Consider the following 20,901-nt stretch of genomic DNA (forward strand, 5'->3'; position numbering starts at 1 on the left):
GGTGAGGAGCGGCTGCCCAAGCTCAGAGCCGGCCAAGGCCAAGGTCAAGATGGGGGCTCTTAACCAAGAGAGGCACGGGCCGCATAAACTTTCCCACATGCAGCCTGCGAGTGCCATCAAGCACACCCGACCTAAGGGAGGGCGTGAAACTGGAAGGCCCTGGTGTAACTCCCACCAAGGAATGGGAGAGATGCTGGGGCATCCATGGGAACGTCAGTGGGTTCGACTTCCCCAGGTCACCGGATAAAGTGACCTCGCTCAGTTTGGTCTTGAAGTGGGGAGAGATGTCACGAAGTGGGAATGTTCATAATGTTTTCTCTGAATACTGTGTGGGTGCCTCAGTTTCCCCTATGCATTTCTTAAGTATCTAGGTGGTGGGATAAGGGGGTGTGATTGTTGCAGAGCCCTAGAGGGCCAGTGTGATGCTGTCTGCACAGAGAATGGCCGACACCCTGTCTCCTGGCCACTGATGGCCTGGGCCCCTCCTCTGCAAGGTGCCAACTGAAGGTGTTGGAGAACAAAGATCAGGTGGCCTGCGGGCCCAGGAAAGAGACAAAGGCCAGAGGAGGGGCTGGAGAGTTTCAGTTTGGAGCTGGCTGGGGAAATGGAGCGGGGCACAGATGGGGCTCTGGCCTCCTTGGCCCCAAGATGGACTTGACTGAAGTGTCCTGTTCTCTGTACCTACAAGCTCTGTGTTAGACCATGTTCCTGTCGTCTAATAAACCTTCTATTTTACGCTGGCTGAGAGTCACATCTGACTGTGAAGTTGGGGTGCAGGACCCTCTGTCTTCCCCAGGACCCCGCCTTGGCGGACTCGCTGTGGGAAGAGCACGGTGTGGAAGGGGATGTTGAATGCTCCAAGGTCAGACCCAGGAAGGTGGAAGCCGTGTGAGCTTCTTGTCCTGCAGACAGGCTGCTCCCAGAGAGGAGGCTCCCCCAGAGTCCTGCCTGGCTTCGTAGGGAGTAGTTCCAGAGCATCGCCCGGGGACTCTGTGAGAGTTCCTGTGGCTTATCTCCCTGGAAACAGCCTGTCTTGGTTTAAAAATCAGCACTGACAGAGAATCCCCCATGGCCCCTGGTAGGTTATTCAATCCTGAACTCTGCAAATTTCTGTCTGCATTTGTCCAGCCGCTGGGGCGTGTCAGACCTTCCCCTGCCCAACTGAGGAGCCCGCTAGCAAATATTTGTTCCCCAGGTAGAGACTTGGACTGGGATCACGTCACCCCTTCACCTTCTCTCTGTGAGACTAAATAGCCTTGAGTTCTGAGGCAATCACTACAAGGCAGGTTTTCTGACGCTTTCATCAATCTCTAGCTCTTCTCTGACCCCCTCCAATCGACCAACATCCTCCTGGACCCGGGATCCCAGCAGCAGTCATGCCCATGCCAAATCCAGAGAGAAAATAGCCTGTCTGCTCCTACTGGCAGTTCCCCCATTTACACCTCCAGGATCGCAAGAGCTCTTTCGGCCTCAGCTTCGTGCCAGGAGCTCGCATTCAGTTGCTTATCCGCCTCCCCACCCAAAAAAATCTTTTCCAGAGTTGTTGCTTCCCAGCACCCTCCCGTAAGGGTGGCCGAGATTCCCAGATGTGCGATTGACATTTTGCCATAGTTAAATGCATATTGTGTGTTGATGCCCAGCTTACCCAGTGAGCCAGATTTCTCTAACTCAGTGGCCCGTCCTCTTCAGTATTTACCACTCCCCCAATTTTTGTGTTATCAGCAAACTTTATCTGGCAGGATTTTGTTTTCTTCCAGGTCACGGATAAAATTGTGAAAAGCGCAGGGCCAAGAACAGACCTCTGCAGGCCTCACTGAAAAACCACCAGCTCGAGGGACAATTCCCTGTTTAGTTACATTTTGAGATCAATCAGTTAGTCAGTTTTTAATCCAGCTACTGTGCGCTATGTTCATTTTCTATCTTTCTAGATTTTTAATCAGAACGTCCTGTGGTACCAAGCCAAAACCCTTACAGAAGTCTGTCAGTCATGTCAATACTGTTATCTTGAGCAATCAAACTTGTCATCTCATCAAAAACAGCTACCAAGTTAGCTTGACAGGATCTATATTCCGTAGACCCCTGATGATTCATATTAACTACATCACCCTTCTTTAATTCCTTCTTAGTTGAGGCTTCTATCGGCCACTCTGTTACCTTGCCCAGGCTCAGCTCAGGCTGACCTGCCTATAATTACCTGGATCACCCTGTTTTACCCCCTTAAAAACTGGAATCACCTTTTTTTTCTTCCAGTCTTTTGGAACTTCCCCAGGGCTCCAGACTTCCTGAAAATCAACATTAACAGCCAGCTCCTTTAACCTCTGGGATAAGACTTATCTGGTTCTGCTGACTTAAAAGGTCTAACCTTAGTAGCTTTTGTTTAATATCCTTCAGAGATACTAGTGGAATGGAAAGAATGTTATTACCATGTGATAAGATATAATCTGTTTTATCCCCAAATACAGAGCAGAAATATCTACTGAGCACTTCTGCGTTTTCTGCCTTATTAGTGATAATTCTACCATAGCTGTATAATAATAGACCAATACCATTATCAGGATTAGTTTTGTTCCTAATACATTTTTTAAAGCTCATAATTGTCCTTAACTCTGCTGGCCATAGACGGCTCCTAGCACCCTTTTGCTTCCCTTATCAATTTTCTACAATTCCTAACTTCTGATTTATATTCATTCCTATCAACTTCCCCTTTCTTCCATTATACACACATATATACACACACACACATTCTGTAGTTGCCTTTCACTTCCCTTCTAAACAAGGTTGGTTTTTTAACCAGCACAGCTTTCTTCCTCAGTTGTGGAATTGTGGTTTTTGGGCATCGTGTAAGGTGTTAAATTATTCCCCTGTTTCTGTGCAGCAGTTGCAAGATGCTTTTGCACAAGAGCCCCATCATGCACATACACCAGTAAGAACCAATGGCATGCCTGTGAGGGGAGAGACTGCAGGCCAGGGCTGAATTCACAGCACTATATCAGGCTGAATGTCTCACAGACAGTACTGGCTGAACTGGTGCTACTGTGCACAAGCGTGTGCAAGGTCTGCGTCCCTGCACGTGTCTGTGCAAGGCAGGGGGAGGTTTCCAGTCTTGGTGCGTGTGTCAGGGTCAGTGCCAATGCAAGCCTAGTGTCCCTGCACGTGCACACAAACACACTTGTGCAAGGCTAGCATCCTCGTGCATATGCCATACCTGTGCCGGCACACTAGTACTGCCAGTATCCCAGGGGTGCGAGGGTTACTCACAGTGCAGCATGAGGCTGAAGCGCTCTGAGGTGGTGTTGCCCACCTGCCCCCGGGGCAGTGGATACTGGACCAGGCACTGGAACTGGGCATCCTTATCGGCCTTGCTGGGGCGCAGATAGAGGGTGCTGGACACAGACTGCAGCCCTGAGGCCTCCTTCACAGAGCGAGACACCACGTAAAGGTCTGGGGGAAGAGCAGGGGGGTCAGCACCCGGGGGGACGAGGACACAGGGGTCAGCGCAGGGGGAGGGGACGACGAGAACACAGGGGTCAGCGCGGGGGAGAGCACAGAGGTCAGGGCAGGGGGCACCACCAGTAGGAGGTCGGGGAACACGCTGTTGGGGAGGTGGGCGAGGGGCAGGCTGGGGGGTCCTGGCAGTCAGGCAGGGGAACTGGAGGGGCCCAGCAGCAGCGCAGGTGTGGGGAGGGGGCGTTGTCTCTGTTACCGTCATTGCGTTCAGTGGGGGCTTCCAGGCGGGCCCCATCCTTGAACCAGCTGATGGTGGGGGCGGGGTTGGCATTCCGGCTGCTGCAGGTGGCAATCTGGGCACAGGCACAAGACATCACTCCCAGCACAGCCCCCCCTTACCCATCCCCCCAACCTCTGACATAGATGTCCCCTCCCCCCTCACGCAGTGCAGGGACCCCTTGGTCAGAGGGAGGTACCAGAGGCTGGGGACCCCAGTTCCAGAGTGCTGGGTCTGAGTGACCCTAATGAACTATGGGACCCGACCCCCACCCATGGAAGGGCCCCCACTCCTGCAGCTTAGTGCCTTCCTGCCCCGGGTCACCTCACCTCTGATGCCGACCGCTCCATCACGGACAGGATCCCGGGGTTAGCGGTGAGCACCGGGGGCTCGGGCGGTTCTGCAGGGAGGAGAGCGAGTGAGCGTGAAAACCGAACCGAACCAGGCCGGGCCCGGCTAGGCCCAGAGTGCCGGGGTTGGGGGGGCAGTGACAGAGAACCCCGCCGGGGAGAGGTCTGCAGGGCAAGGGTCAGTCAACTCCTGCCTCACAGAGGCACGAGCAGCCGGGGCTGCAGGAGGTCACAAGCGCGAGAGGCCGGCGTGCGAGGGGCCAGCATGCGAGGCCCATTCCCTGTAGCATCTGTGTCCCTGCACGTGGACATAAGTGAGTGGGATCCCTGGGCCTGCTTCAGCGAGCTCGGCCAGGGGCAGCTCCATCCATGGAGCCAGCCTCAACCTAGCGAGCAGGGGGCTCACGCAAGGGGAGGGCTCAGGGCTGGCTGGGCTGGAGTGGGGGGGCTGAGGGAAGGGGACGCAGTCCCAAGGAAGGGGTAAGATTAGGGCATGGGGGCAGCGAAGGAGGTGCAGTGCCAGCTGCCGGAGGGTGTCTACCGCCAGCCTGGGAAGGGAAGCTGGGGGGTGCCAGGGCACATGGGGGTGTCTCTCACCGTACACCCGGAGCTGGGCCACCCCCTCGGCGCTGCCTGCAGTGCCCGCTGTCACCTGGCAGGAGAAGGCCCGCTCGTCGCTCACGTCAGCCTTCGGCAGGACCAGGCTGAGATCGGGGTCCATGTGGACACGGCCTGAGTACTCGGTGCCCTGGTCCACCCCCCCGCGACCCCCCTCGCTGTAAGCCACACGGCGCCGCTCCCCATCCCGGTCCGTCTGGGGGGAGGGGAACAGAGTTAGTGACTGCCCCCTTGCACAAGCGGGATTCACCTGCCAACACGCTTTTGCACACGCAAGTGTTGAATTCACCCCAAACACAGGATACAAGTGTTGCAGATACAAGAGAACTGGATAAATTCCAGGTTAGGTCCATGAATGGCTCTTAGCCAGGCTGCGTAAGGAACGGTGTTTCTAGCCTCTGTTCATCAGAGGGTGGAGATGGACGGCAGGAGAGAGATCACTCGATCATTACCTGTTGGGTTCGCCCCCTCTGGGGCACCTGGCCCTGGCCACTGTCGGCAGACAGGACACTGGGCTGGATGGACCTTTGGTTTGACCCTGTCTGGCCATTCTTATGAGTGTGGGATTCACCCCAACGCCCCCTCCTTGCATACATGTGTGAGAGAGTTACCCTCAATGCTCTCCCTCGCACACACATGTGTGGGGTTCACCCTCAACACCTCCCTCGCACATGCATGTGTGGGGACACCCCCTTCGCAGCCCCCTCTCTCACACACACACACAAACACAGGATGTCACATCCAGCCCCACCCATGGGATTCTGACACCCCCTTTGAGTACAATTGGATTCACACCCACAGCACCCCCAGGCAGTAACACAACCCCCACCATGTACAGTGAGACACATGCACCCCTCCCCCCCCAGCCCCCAGGGACAGGATTCACACCAGCCCCCCATGACACCCTCTCCCCGAGTCACACTTCCCCAGCCGCTCGCACACACGTGCCAGGATACTCACGATGAACCATTCCACCAGGCGGGCGTCAGGCGACCCGGTGATACTGTGCGTACAGGGGATGGTGACCGGGGATCCCAGCAGCACCTCGACCTGCGCGGGCACTGAGATCTGCACCACGGCCAGGCAGCCTGGGGGGCAGGATGGGGGGGAGGAGTGAGACAGGGCCCCATAGTTCCCACAGGGCCAAGAGCACCCCTGGATGCTCCCTATGGCCCACTATTGTCCCTCCGACCCAACACCCCCCCATGGCTCCTTATCCCCCTCCTCCAGCCCCAGAGAACCAACAACCCCTCTATGGCTTGGTGTCTCCATGTCTCCTTCCATCCCTCACAGTCCTGCCCCCAGAGCTCTGCAGATTTCAGGAGCTGGGGGATGGGTGAGGGGTAGTGGGAATGGGGTGAGAGGAAGGGCAGAGGAAGTGGGGGTTGAGGCGGGAGAAGGGAGGTGTGTAGGGAGTGGGGGGGTAAAGAGGGGAGAAGCGAGGGGGTGAAGGGAGTGGGGAGGTTGAAGGGGGAGAAGGGAGGTATGTAGGTGGAGTTAGGGGGAGAAGGGAGGTATGAAGGGAATGGGGGGTGTGACGCATGGCCAAAAAGGGTTAAACATCCTGCAAAATAAATAACCCACAGAAGACCTGTGGGGAGATATGTAAATATTGTTTGTGTATGTCTGAGTGGGGTCAACAATGTCATCAACAGTCCCTGTCTGTGCTGTATTCTGATATTCAGAGGTTAAAAGATGATCCTAGCATTTAAATGAATTGTAAACATGGGATATCTCGGTATTCATCTCTCTTTGAACTGTGCTGGGAATGGTGGAGGAAAAAGCAAATCATAGAATCATAGAACTGGAAGGGACCAGTCGAGAGGTCTCTAGTCCAGTCCCCTGCACTCATGGCAGGACTAAGTATTATCCAGACCATCCCTGACAGGGGTTTGTCCAACCTGCTCTGAAAAATCCCCAATGATGGAGATTCCACAACCGCCCTGGGCAATTTATTCCAGTGCTTAACCACCCTGACAGGTAGGAAGTTTTTCCTCATATCCAACCTAAACTGCCCTCGCTGCAATTTAAGCCCATTGCTTCTTGTCCTGTCCTCAGAGGTTAAGGGGAACAATTTTTCTCCCTCCTCCTTGTAACAACCTTTTATGTACTTGAAAACTGTTATCGTGTCCCCTCTGAGTCTTCTCTTTTCCAGATTAAACAAACCCAATTTTTTCAATCTTCCCTCATAGGTCATGTTTTCTGGACCTTTAATCATTTTTGTTCCTCTTCTCTGGATTTTCTCCAATTTGTCCACATCTTTCCTGAAATGTGGTGCCCAGAACTGGACACAATACTCCAGTTGAGGCCTAATCAGTGCAGAGTAGAATGGAAGAATTACTGCTCGTGTCTTGCTTACAATACTCCTGCTAAGACATCCCAGAATGATATTTGCTTTTTTTGCAACAGTGTTACACTGTTGACTCATATTTAGCTTGTGATCCACTATGACCCCCCAGCTCCCTTTCTGCAGTACTCCTTCCTAGGCCGTCATTTCCCATTTTGTATGCGTGCAACTGATTGATCCTTCCTAAGTGGAGTACTTTGCATTTGTTCTTATTGAATTTCATCCTATTTACTTCAGACCATTTCTCCAGTTTGTCCAGATCATTTTGAATTTTAATCCTATTCTCCAAAGCACTTGCAACCCCTCCCAGCTTGGTATTGTCCGCAAACTTTATAAGTGTACTTTCTGTGCCATTATCTAAATCATTGATGAAGATATTGAACAGAACCAGCCCCAGAATCAATCCCTGTGGGACCCCACTCGTTATGTCCCTCCAGCATGACTGCGAACCATTGATGATTACTCTCTGGGAACGATTTTCCAACCTGTTATGCACCCACCTTATAGTAGTTCCATCTAGGTTGTATTTCCGTAGTTTGTTTAGGAGAAGGTCATGCGAGACAGTATCAAAAGTCTTACTAAAGTCAAGATATACCACATCTACTGCTTCCCCCTCCATCGACAAGGCTTGTTACCCTGTCAAAGAAAGCTCTCGGGTTGGTTTGAAATGATTTGTTCTTGATAACTCTATGCTGACTGGTTTCAGAGTAACAGCCGTTAGTCTGTATTCGCAAAAAGAAAAGGAGTACTTGCGGCACCTTAGAGACTAACCAATTTATTTGAGCATAAGCTATGCTGACTGTTATTTATCAACTTATTATCTTCTAGATGTTTGCAAATTGATTGCTTATTTGCTCCATTATCTTTCCAGGTACAGAAGTAAAGCTGACTGGTCTGTAATTCCCCGGGTTGTCCTTATGTCCCTTTTTATAGATGGGCACTAGATTTGCCCTTTTCCAGTCATCTGGAATGTCTCCCATCTTCCATGACTTCTCAAAGATAATCGCTGATGGCTCAGATATCTCCTCAGTCAGCTCCTTGAATATTCTAGGATGCATTTCATCAGGCCCTGGTGATTTGAAGACATCTAACTTGTCTAAGTAATTTTTGACTTGTTCTTTCTCTATTTTAGACTCTGATCCTACCTCATTTTCACTGGCATTTGCTATGTTAGACATCCAATCACCACCAACCTTCTTGGTGAAAACTGAAACAAAGTCATTAAGCACCTCTGCCATTTCCACATTTTCTGTTATTGTCTTTCCCCCCTCATTGAGTATCTGGCCTACTCTGTCCTTGGTCTTCCTCTTGCTTCTAATGTATTTGTAGAATGTTTTCTTGTTTCCTTTTATGTCCTAGCTAGTTTGATCTCATTTTGTGCCTTGGCTTTTCTAATTTTGTCCCTGCATACTTGTGTTATTTGTTTATATTCATCCTTTGTAATTTGACCGAGTTTCCACTTTTTGTAGAACTCTTTTTTTGAGTTTTAGATAATTGAAGATCTCCTGGTTAAGCCAGGGTGGTCTCTTGCCAGACTTCCCGTCTTTCCTATGCAGTGGGATAGTTTGCTCTTGTGCCCTTTATAATGTCTCTTTGAAAAACTGCCAACTGTCTTCAATGGTTTTTCCCCTTAGACTTGCTTCCCATGGGATCTGACCTACCAACTCCCTGAGTTTGCAAAAGTCTGCCTTCTTGAAATCCATTGTCTTTATTGTGCTGTTCTCCCTCCTACCATTCCTTAGAATCATGAACTCTGCCATTTCATGATCACTTTCACCCCAGTTGCCTTCTACTTTCAAACTCTCAACCAGTTCCTCCCTATTTGTCAAAATCAAATCTAGAACAGCCTCCCCCCAGTAGCTTTCTCCACCTTCTGAAATATAGCCTTATGTGAATTCGTATAGCTAAGTACCGGTGATGGACCTCCTTCAAAGTCATCCTGATTACCTTTTGTTCTGCAAGGAAATCCCAACTTGTCAAAGAGGACATGAAATTGTATAAAAGAGCCTTGGGTCCTGATTCTGTCATCTCAGATCTGCTTAAGCTTCATCAGGGGAAGTTTGAGTCGCAAGACTGAGGTCCCAGTTATGCTGGTATGCTCTGAATATGAGCTTTGGACATTGGACTATGAACTGAATTCTAAAGGAACTCTTTCCAACTACAAAGCTCACAATCTCTGCTATGAATCTGAACCTCAAGAATGGAGCTCATGTCTGTATGTATAATGATCTTTTAACCATACTCTCTCTCTTCTGTTTTTTAATAAATTTTAGTTTGGTTAATAAGAATTGGCTGTAGGGTGTATTTGGGTAAGATCTGAAACGTTCATTAACCTGGGAGGTGATGTGCCCGATCCTTTGGGATTGGTAGAACCTTTTCCTTTATATGATGAAATAAGATTTATGGAAATTTTCATCATATTTGATGTGGGTACCTGGATGAAGGCCTGAGGCTAGATCACTTTAAGGGAACTGTGTTGTCTGGACTGCTAAGCGACCAGTAAGGTAATAAAGGTGGTGTTTTATGCTGGCTTGGTGACTCTAAGTATTGGAATATCCACCAGCTTTTTGGGGGTTGGCTGCCCCATTCTTTGCAGTTCACCCTAATTGAGTGACCACAGCTGGCTCCCCACTAGGACCCTGGTCACAGAGGTGTAGTCATGCTTGCATACACATTACCACAGGTTAACTGGGTTTTTCGATCAGAACCACACACTTGTCAACATTTAATTTTAATACTGGAGAGTTTAAGGGTTAAAAATCAGTTACAGTGAGTGACCCCTGATCGAGATCCTGACAGAAAAAGCCTGGAAGAATTGTGCTCACAGAGAGGGTTGTCTTTGAAGCAAAAAGCCCCAGAGCAGGAACTGAAAAATCTATTAATTGCCAGTGATAAGGAAGCAGACCCCGTGAAAATGCTCGCAGTGAGAAACCAGCACCTAGAACTTGAACTAAAGCAAAAAATAGCTGATCTGGAAGGAGAAGCTGCTGAAAGAGAACGCCTGCGTTTTGAACATGAACAAAGAATGGCCTGTATTCGATTGCAGGAACTAGAAGCTAAGGCAAAAGTGGACAGACTTACACTCCAACTCAAGAGAATAAAGGAACAAGAACTGTATCATCCTGAAAAACCAGCTCCTCTCAACGGCAAAGATGGGGATAGAATCTATCCATTTTGTAACAATGTTGGTATGTTGTTCGACTCTAAGCAGTTGTTTTTGTGTAACCAAATTTACCCCAACACTGCCACCTTTTATGTAAATGCTTTTACTGTGAGCTCGGATGAATGTAACCCCATAACTTCTGCAGAGAATGTAAAAGTCAATAGTAAAAGCTGTTTAGGGCAAATTACAGCTTCTAACATAGCTCTTGTTAAAGCAGATCTTGTCAAAGAGGAAGATTACTTACCAAATAAGAGAGTGAATGTTGTAATCCTCTATGAATTTACTGTAAGTGTGCCTTTAGCCAGAACCCATCTTGAATGGAAAGGTGTTAAACATGAAGTTATAGCTGGTGTAAGGAAGCTATTGCCTAAGGTTCTTTTGATTGGGGATAATATTAAAACTTTGTTCAGTCAAGTTGATGACATAAACCTGTCAGAGGAATGAAATAATTCTGAATCTGTGTCTACTAGGGGCAAGGATTTGCCTATGGAGGGTTTCTCCAAATGTTTGTATGAGGAAGATAGTTGTTTATCTGTGAAGAGAAGCAGTGCATATGTGGAAGAAATTTCAGAATGTCTGTCTGGTATCTCAGAAGTGAATCTGGCATTAGATAGGGCTCAGGGAAATGTTTCTCTAGAGCAAATTAATGTTGGTGATCAGGTTAAAGCCCTAACTGAGGAAGGAAGGGGGACAGTCTTGGTGAGCGATACACTGTTGGCTGGTAAAGCTTGGGAAAGTTAAGCCTGACCCAGGTAAAAGGGATGTGCTTAAAGTAGCTCCGTGTAATAAGACACTATTTGTGGGGAACAACAGTTTATCCGTTAAGGGAGGGGAAGGCAAAGAGAGTTTAGATGAGCCTAGGCAGCCTTCAAGGTTAGTGGAACATGAGTATCCCTATCCCTTACCTGTTACCACTGCGGAGAATTGTGTCAGTGAAGGAAATGTTCCTGTGTCTGTTAGGGGTATTGACTTGCCTATGAAGGGAGATACCCCGGTCTCCAAGCAGTTGTCTGTGAACAGCCCTGTGTGCTGGGACAAGGGGAATGAGATCCCAAGCTGTTTGTCTGTTAAAGGGGAATGTTTCTCCAGCTCTTTTCTGTTTGTAGACCATACAGAAGAAGCCTGTCAGCCTATGATGGTTGAAAATGTATCAGTTAACCCAGAGCTAATTCTGGATATAACTAAAGCCCAGGAAGGAAGTGGTCCTGAATTTGTGTCTGCTAGGGATGATGACATTGCAACTAGGTTGCACCCAGTTGATGTCATAAAAAGCTCTGAGAGACCAAGCGATTCTGGTGCTTCTATTTTGCCTGTTGCTAGTGTGTTGCTGGGTAAAGATATGACAACCTTGTCTGATCAGGGTGATGATATAGCATGGGCACAAGGAAAGCATGAAGGTGATTGGACTAGGTTACCCACTCACAGTGTGGAAACTTGTAACAAGGAAGAGGATGCTTCTAATCTTGTGACTATGAAGTCTAGCAATTTACCCAAAAGGGGGTTTTGTGAAAATCCTCCTGAGGGGCCAGAGGTGATTCTGAATGTCTGTGAAACTCAGAAGGAGTTTGGTGATCTGTCTGTTGTGCCAAAGTCGGGTCTGGACATAAATAAAGCTCAGAAAGGACCTGTTGCAGTGCAGGATATTGCAGAAGGAAGATTTCTGGGTGAAGTCTTTGACGTCTGTGAAAAGGAAACTGTTTCCACTGACTCTTCATGGGCCATGGTGGATAGTAAACAGTCTCTCTTCTGAGGAAAGTGTGTTGGTGCCTAGTGGACAAAGTCTTTCAAATGAAAATGAATCCACTGAATTTGCTTTGAAAAAAATCCATTGTGGATAGCTTTGAGGAGATTTCAGATGGAATAAAAATTGTTAGAGAGTTTAAACAGCCCTATAAGCTTAACCAGCTTGTCGGGGAGACAATGGTGTTGGGACATGACTGTCTCCATGTTGATTCTTTTGAGTAAACAGTCTGTATCTCAGGTTCAGAGGGATGACTGGACAGCTGAATCTGTAGAGCAGGAGGACAGTGGTGCAGTTAATCTCCAAAGAACACAGGGGAGGGCAGGTAAACTCTCATCTCTACATATTTTGGATATGTCTTGTAGTCTCTTAGTGGACTTGACATCTGATTCCATGTGGAAGCAGAGGTTGGTAAGGGAAGGACAAAATGAACCTTGAGTCTAACGTGCTAGAGAAAATGGATGGTCTCTCTTTAAGAGTCCAGCTTTGGAATTGGTAACGGTTGAGGATCTGAAAACTGGTAAACAGGCTAGTGTCTGCATTGATGCAAATTACCTGACTGAGTGGGGGGAGAAAAACTTGCCTGTAAGAAAAAGGATGCACCCAGCTGGCCAATGGATTCTGTGAAGCAAAAGAGTTCCGATTTTGACCCTCCGGAACAGGAAGAAAGGGAAAAAGTTTATCATGCTAATGAAAGCCACAGGTTAACCCTAAAATGCCAAAACCCCAATGGTATTGAGCCAAAGGCATGGCCTAACAAAAACAATTGTGAATGTACACCTGTAATACATTTGATGTTAATGTTAATGCTAATGTTAACTTTTGTGACTGTGGTGCTGATACCAAGAACTGTAAAAATGTACAATGTCCCTGGTCTCTTGAAAAACCCCTTAAACATGTTAAGAGTGGTGCATAATAGAAACCCTTGTGATTATGCTGTTTGGTTCAACAAGAACACACTTTGTATTAAAAAGCCTAATAATGGTAAGGTTTCACAGCTAATGCATAGACACATTTATAAAACTTTCCACAGCAGAAAAACCACTACAAGCTTGAACTGCTGTGCACAAAGGGAAACTGAGGTACAACACCTCACAGCCGTCATGGCTGAATGTCAGAGTAAGTGCTCTTTGAAAAACATTAATGGCTATGTTAAATTAACACATCGACCAAATCCTGGAATCACTAAAATGTTTCACAAAGTATGGACTAAGTTTTTGGCTAGGGCCAAAGCATGCATCAATAATTTGGCCTTACAAATAATTCAACGTAAACACAGCTTATATCAATGTTGGAAGGTCCTTAAGGTGTATCTAGGAGCTGTAATTTTGCCCTTCCACACCAGTCTCACATTTGGGCTGTGATGTGTGGCTAGAAAGGGTTAAACATCCTGCAAAATAAATAACCCACAGAAGACATGTGGGGAGATTGTAGATAAATCTCTGCATTAAGCATCTTCGCATAACTGTGTATCATTTTCATAGGACTTTGTATTATGCCTCTTCATATAACCTTGTATTAAGTCTTTCCATATATAACCTCTATTTTCATGCAACTTTGTATCAAATCCTTATATAGAAACTTTGTATTGAGCCTTGGTATAAAGTGATAGCCCCTAAGGATAGTTAAGGTGGAAGAAAAATGTCTTTTCGCTAGGAGTAGAACAAGATTTCCCTCCTTTTAATCAATTGCCCTGTTGAATGAATGAGGTGTAAATGAGTGAGGCGTGGAAGGCAGCATCTCCCGAAGGCTGCAACAGTTGGAGAGGGGATGGAAGCCAGACTTAAGAACAATAAAACTTGTCAAGTGGGCTCATTAAAGAAGATCAGACATATTGAGGGCCTTGGGGGTTAGAAGCTAGCACCTTCTTTTGAAAACACCCTCTTTGAAAATAAATGTGGCAGCATGAAGACAACACCCAGAGGGAAGAGCCACAGATGACCAACTGATACAAAAGACACAGATTTTGCATTTGCATGAGAGGGAAGCTGCTATAAATGTGAGGTGTCTTGCAGAGGGCCCTGGGTCTCGTCTTGTCAACATTGGAGCATCGATCCGGATCGACAGAAGCCCAGCTCCACCCCTCCCACATCTCACTCACCTGGCCAGTGAAGTTAAGGGGAGCAACTATTTGGTAACAACAACAAGACGGAGTGTGCTTGTGTGTGTATGTGAGTGCAGGAGTGTAATATCTATCATATGCATATGAGACAGTGTTGATGATACATGGATTACCAATAAATGTGGCGCTTTGCCTTATCCCCCCCTGAAAAGATCCCGTGCAATACTTTAAGTACAAGATAATGTTTTGTGTTTTTGTATATTTACATATGTCTGAGTGGGGTCAACAATGTACTCATCAGTCCCTGTCTGTGCTGTATTCTGATAGATCAGAGGTCAAAAGAAGATCCTAACATTTAAATGAATTGTAAACACGGGATATCTCGGTATTCATCTCTCTTTGAACTGTGCTGGGAATGGTGGAGGAAAAAGCAAATGGCCCTACATTAATTCGTATAGCTAAGTACCGGTGATGGACCTCCTTCAAAGTCATCCTGATTACCTTTTGTTCTACAAGGAAATCCCACCTTGTCAAAGAGAACATGAAATTGTAGAAAAGATCCTTGGGTCCTGATTTGTCATCTCAGGTCTGCTTAAGCTTCATCAGGGGAAGTTTGAGTCGCAAGACTGAGGTCCCAGTAGTTTGGTTAATAAGAATTGGCTGTAGGGTGTATTTGGGTAAGATCTGAAACGTTCATTAACCTGGGAGGTGATGTGCCCGATCCTTTGGGATTGGTAGAACCTTTTCCTTTATATGATGAAATAAGATTTATGGAAATTTTCATCATATTTGATGTGGGTACCTGGATGGAGGCCTGAGGCTGGATCAAGGGAACTGTGGTGTTAGGACTTCTGAGTAACCAGTAAGGTAATAAAGGTGGTGTTTTATGCTGGCTTGGTGACTAAGTATTGGAATATCCACCAGCTTTTTGGTGTTTGGCTGCCCCATTCTTTGCAGTTCACCCTAATTGAGTGACCACAGCTGGCTCCCCACTAGGACCCCGATCACAGGGTGGGTAAAGGGGGGAGAAGGGAGGTATGTAGGGAGTGGGGGGGAAGTGGGGAAAAGGGAGGCGTGTAGGGAGTGGGGGGGTAAAGGGGGGAGAAGGAAGGCATGTAGGGAGTGGGGGTAAAGAAGGGAGAAGTACGGGTGCAAAAGGAGTAGGGAGGGTTAGGAGGAGAAGCAAGGGGGTGAAGGGGGCAGTAGGAGGAGCTGGAGGAGGTGGGGAAGCAGCGTCAGCCAGCAGCAGCTGTTTGAGATTCCAGGCGGGTCCTGCTAAGCTGGGTCTTTGTTCCAGGATAAAACCCCTTGGCGGGGGCAGGGGGGACCCGGCACAGACAAGTGCCAGAAACACTCAGCGCCAGGGACACACTGGGAGAGACAGACCCGGAGGGGCGGGGGGAGACAGAAAGACAGACCCTAGGGGTGGGACAGACAGAAGGAAGTGACCCAGGTGGGACAGAGGCATCACCACGATGCAGGAGAGATTATGGGCTAGAGAGGCAGGAAGCCGCCCCCTCCCCCCGGCACTGAGGTGGGGGGGGGGGGGGCATGGGCAGGCACTTGGCACAGACGGAGGGGGGACCCTTGACTTGTTTTCCTGCCTGGAAGTGGCTGGGTGATGAGAGGCTTGCCTGGGGTAAGAGGCCACATGACAAGGGCCTCACATTGGTTGAGCGTGTAACACACACACAGAGGAACACTAACACACTCGGTTTGCAGACAGACACACATGCTGGCCTGCACACCCGGTGCCCTCCTAACCCCGTCACACACACAATTCAGCCCCACTTTGCTGGCAGGACACACTAGCCAAGCGCCAGAGGACCAGCCCCCTGCATACCAGCCATTGCACACTCAAGCACTCACACGCCTACTCAAAGATTTGCACACACACACACACACACACACTTCCATGCACACCCCTCCAGCTGTAGACTCCCAGGTGTGTTTGCATGCTCAGGCTTGCACAGGGAAACACACCTGCATGCATGCATTAAAACAACCCCTGCTCGGATACAATTGCATGCACTCTCCCCAACTCCTTCTAAGAGCCCCACTCTGCACCCCCATCTCCAGAGACTGCCCAGCTGAGACCCAGGCTCCCGGATCGGTGCTCAGACCCTGCCCCCAACATGCAGCTAGAACAGTGGTAAGAGCGAATCCCAGGGCATGGATCTATGGGGGGCACAGACCCCACGGCACTCAGGGGCAGGGGGACAAGTCCTGGTTCTAGTGGCTAGCGGTATGAACCCATAGTACTTGGAGGAAGGGCAGGGGGGACTGGGATGTAATTTTTGCTGTGCTTACAATAAATCTGCAGGGAAGCTGAGCTGAGCAGGGCAGGGCTGGGACTTCAGTGGTGTTGGTGAGAAATGGGGGTGGGTGTTTTCCAGACACTTTAGTCCTCTCCCCTTTGTTCCCCTCCCCTGTCTGTCTCCCCTTTATTCCTCTCCCCTTTGTTCCCCCCCTCTCCCGCCAGCTGAGACCCTACCTCCATCCATCTGGGCTCAGGCCGGGCGACTGCTGGCAATGGGGGACCAGTGACAGATTAGTCTCATTAGCAGAGCCCCCACTGGGGGACAGGGCGGTGACAGCTGGTGCCACGGAGGCCATGAAGCAAAGGCCTTGGTCAAAGCCAGACCCGAGCCATGGGGTCAGAGGAGGGCTATGAGGTGGTGGCAGGGACACAAACACACACTCCGCCCCTGCCCCACACAGTGAGGGGAGTCTGAATAAATCCCAAACTCTGCCTTCCCTATAACAAAGGGGATCAGGGATGGGAACCCAGGAGTCCTGGTTCCCAGCCCCTCCCCTCCCACTCTAACCCACTAGACATCCCCCCCCACAGCCCAGAAAGAACCCAAGAGTCCTGACTCCACCTCCCCAGCTCTCACCCACTAGGCCTCTGCCCTTATAGACACTTTCCCCAGCTGGTTTCAGAGCCCACCCCTGGGTGCGGTTCTTCCCTTTAATTCCCAGAGAAAGTGCTTCCCATGTTCCATCTGGGCTCCAGACACTGGTGGATTAGGCCCCCTCCAAGGGGGACCACCCTGGGGCCCTGGTTGGGCCAAGGTGTTGGAGGGTCTATGGGCCCAGAGGAAGGGACTCCAGACAGCCCTGCCCGTGGGGGCTCCCGTGTCTCCAGAGCACTGGGGAGGAAGGGGTTACAGGCCGGGCAGGAAGGAGCTGGGAGCAGATTAAACAGTAACAGGTGCTGCTGACCCAGGGAGCAGCTGTCACTGCCTGAACCCGAGCTGGGCAGCAGGAGGTGAGGGTGGGGTGGGGAGCAGGAGCTGGGACCCTCCTGCCCTCTGCCCAGCGTGGGGCACTTTCCCTCCCCCACACACAGACAGGGGGCTGGGATGGGCATCTGCTTCCCCACATGCGCAAGGGGCTCAGCCAGCCTATCTGTGCACATGCAAAGGGGCACATTGGTGCATGTGTGTGCAAAGGGCCCAGCCAGCCTATGTGTGTGCAAAGGGGCATGTGGCACATTGGTGCATGTGTGCGCAAAGGGCCCAGCCAGCCCTATCCAGACATGCGCCAAGGGGCACAGGACACGCTCAGTGGTGCATGCGTGTGCACAGGACCCAGGGTGCACTTGACCCATCCATGTGCGAGGGGAAGGCTCGGGACACGCTCCTGTGCGTACATCCAGCCAAGGGCACAGCCTGCCCATCCGTGCGGCCTGCCCAGTGGCGCTGGCATCCTGGGAAGGATTCTCCACTCCTTACTCTCCATGTTTGTTCATTGCACCAGCTCCACCCCCAGCCCAGGGTCTCCCCACTACCCTGACTCCCCCCCCGCCCCACCCCAGCCTGTGCCGTGAGAAAGTCCAGGTCCAAGGCCTGGCTATGAATAGCATCACCCAGCCCCGAAGTCCCAGAGCAGCTAGAAATAACCCTGGCAAAGGACTTTCCTACTGTCTGTCAGGCAGCGGGGTGCAGAGCAGCACTGTTAATCTGCTGCTCCCAGGACTATGGACTGCATGGCATGGCACACAGCCCTGCAGTCCCGCCGAGCTACCCTGGCTAATTAACAGGGGGAGCCCCAGGCAGGCGCCTCTGCCAGACAGAGCTACAGACATCCAGACCCAGGGGGACAGAGGGAGGGGCTGGGGGCCAGGACTCCTGGGTTCTCTCCCCAGCTCAGGGAGGGGATTCAGGTCTGGGGGTTAGTGAGGGGGTCAGGGCTGGGGGCCAGGACGCCTGGGTTCTCTCCCCGGCTCAAGGAGGGGATTCAGGTCTGGTGGGTTAGTGAGGGGGGCAGGGCTGGGGGCCGGGACTCCTGGATTCTCTCCCCCACTGTTCTGAGGACGGGCTGTGCCCTGCACTGCAAGACAACAAGGGAAAGATGAGAGCTGGAGAGAGGGAACCAGGCGGGTAGGGGGACAGGTGCTGAGCAGCGAAGGGTATCCCTTGTACAACGGGACCATGCTGGCAGGCACCTGAAACCCTGTCGCCTACCCTCCCCCTCAGGGCACAGAGCAGGGCAGGGAGGATGGCCCTGGGGGGCCTGCAGCTGTCCCTGGGCAGTGCAGGGGCAGGGGTGTGGAGGAGACCAGCCGGCTCCACTCAGACACACCTGGGCGATGTTATCAGGGCGCAGGCTGGAATGTGCCCGGCTGGGGGCGGGGAAGCCCCAGCAGAGACCGTCGTTGAGTGGAGCCGGTCTGCCCCCAGGCCAGGCTGATCTCGGTGCAGCCCCCCTGCGGACCCCAGTGCGACACTGGGCCATGCAGTGTCCCCCCTTCCCAGGCCAATCTCCAAGTTCACAGGCCCCCTCGCCCCACCGTGCTGCGCCACGCAGCCACCCTCCAACGCCTCCCCAGGCTTGGCCTGGCCAATCTCAGCATGCTTCCCGCCCGGCCCTGCCAAGGCAGCCTCCTCTCTCTCCCCCGCTCCCCACCCGAGAGGCCAGGTTGGGCTCCCTAGGCCACACTAAGTGTCCTTCTCCAGGGAGTGTCTCCATTTGCTCAGCCCTGGGGCTGGGCTGGGACCCAGGTGCTCTGTGCTGGGGCCAGGCTGGGGGAGAGGGGACCCCGTTTGCGCTGCGCCAGGGTGGGTGGGGTGGGGCTGCCAGATGCACAGAGCCCAGGAGGCTGGGAAAAGCTATGCAGAGGCCAGGAATGCAGGCAGCAGGAGCAGAGCAAACAACGGGCTGGGGCATGTTTGGGTAGAGGTGGGCGGGGGAGGCAGCTCCCGAACCCACCCCCCTCCAGGCATCCCTGCCTCATTCCAGCTCCCCCTCCCAGCATCCCACCCATCCACCTCCCTGACAGCTGCCAACGCTCAATATCTGCCCACCCGTGCCAGCCCCCAGCACTGCCAGCATCCACAGAGCCCTGAGCCAGGGCACGCGACCTCCAGCATTCCAGAAACCAGGGGGAGCCGGGATCGCTGGGTTCAACCCCCTGCTCAAGGAGGGGAGTGGGGTCTCGGGGGTTAGAGGAGGCAGGGCTGGAAGCCAGGACTGCTGGGTTTTCTCCCCACTCTGGGACAGGAGTTCATGGTGTACATGCAGAGGGGAGAGCAGTACCCCCTCCCCACACACACATTCACACACACTAATAATTGTGGTGACTTTTCTCATCTTGTCACCTTGCTGGTGAGTCACTAAACACAAAGTCATTGCCCCCCAGAAATGTGCCAGGGCGGGTGCTGGAGGGCAAATGTTAGAAGGCCAGCTGGGGAGAGGAGTGGGGAGGGGGTGAGGAAGGTTTGCAGTGGGAGAGGGGATGGGAGGGGATTTATGAGGGGAAGGGGACGCAGGCTGAAGGGGCACAAGGAGTGGGTGGGAGGGGGGGAAAATCACACTAAATTCCCTTTCACCCTCCCAGACCCCTTTAAATTCCCCACGGCTTTCAAACCATTAATTAAAGGAGGGGGTCTCTCTAACAAAGGGCTCTGTCCCCCATCCAGAGCCAGCTCCAAAGATAATGGAGCGGGGAGGCCGAGCCATCAGCCCCCTAAACCCAGCCCCTCACCCTATACAGCTATCATACACACAGCTCCCACATACACCTCCTCCCTCCCCACCCCCCAGCCCCCCACCCTACACACCTACCCCTCCCCTGCCCTGCCCTCCTCACCCCCCAGCCCCCCACCCTACACACCTACCCCTCCCCTGCCCTGCCCTCCTCACCCCCCAGCCCCCCACCCTACACACTTACCCCTCCCCTGCCCTCCTCACCCCCCCAGCCCCCCACCCTACACACCTACCCCTCCCCTGCCCTGCCCTGCCCTCCTCACCCCCCAGCCCCCCACCCTACACACCTACCCCTCCCCTGCCCTGCCCTCCTCACCCCCCACTCCATACACCTACCACTACCCTCACCCCCCACCCTACACAGACCTAACCCTCCCCTGCCCTCCCCACCCCCCAGCCCCCCACACCTACCCCTCCCCACTCCATACACCTATCACTACCCTCCCCACCCCCCACTCTACACACCTACCCCTCCCCTGCCCTCCCCGCCCCCAGCCCCCACCCTACACACCTACCCCTCCCCGCACGCTACACAGCTACCTCTCCTCCTGCCCTCCCCGCACCCTACACAGCTACCTCTCCTCCTGCCCTCCCTACCACACCGGCCCCCCACCCCACTCAGCCACCCCTCCCCCTGCGCCCCCCAACTCTGCAGCCAGCTGGAGAGACTGGAGGACCCCCGCTCCTCTTACCCGGCTAGGGGGAGAAGGGTCCTGCCAAGGGGGCTCAGCCTGGCCGGTGACTGTTACAGCAGGGATGGGGATGGGGCCCCCTGGCCCAGGCAGGGCGGGGCAGAGACGAGCCCCTGCCGGGTGAGGCGGGGGCAGCCCAGGGCCGGGGGGGGGCAGGCAGAGGGCCTCGCAGATGTCGCCCCCCCAGTAATGCGAGACTAAAGTTCACACTGC

General features: G+C 51.9%; 1 protein-coding gene across 4 annotated transcripts in view; it reads right to left on the reverse strand.

Annotated features, from left to right (window-relative positions):
* BCAM (basal cell adhesion molecule (Lutheran blood group)) overlaps positions 1 to 20,901 on the reverse strand; it is a 38,704-nt gene that overhangs the window by 17,523 nt on the left and 280 nt on the right. For all 4 annotated transcript variants that reach the window (XM_074938857.1, XM_074938856.1, XM_074938854.1 and 1 more), the window contains exons 2-6: positions 5,653 to 5,780; positions 4,672 to 4,888; positions 4,054 to 4,124; positions 3,704 to 3,800; positions 3,259 to 3,441 (exon numbers count right to left, since the gene is read on the reverse strand). In XM_074938857.1, coding sequence (XP_074794958.1) covers positions 3,259 to 3,441; positions 3,704 to 3,800; positions 4,054 to 4,124; positions 4,672 to 4,888; positions 5,653 to 5,780 — 696 coding nt within the window. The remainder of the gene's footprint in view (positions 1 to 3,258; positions 3,442 to 3,703; positions 3,801 to 4,053; positions 4,125 to 4,671; positions 4,889 to 5,652; positions 5,781 to 20,901) is intronic.

Source organism: Natator depressus, chromosome 24 (assembly GCF_965152275.1).
Source record: "Natator depressus isolate rNatDep1 chromosome 24, rNatDep2.hap1, whole genome shotgun sequence".
NCBI classification, from domain to species: Eukaryota; Metazoa; Chordata; order Testudines; family Cheloniidae; genus Natator; species Natator depressus.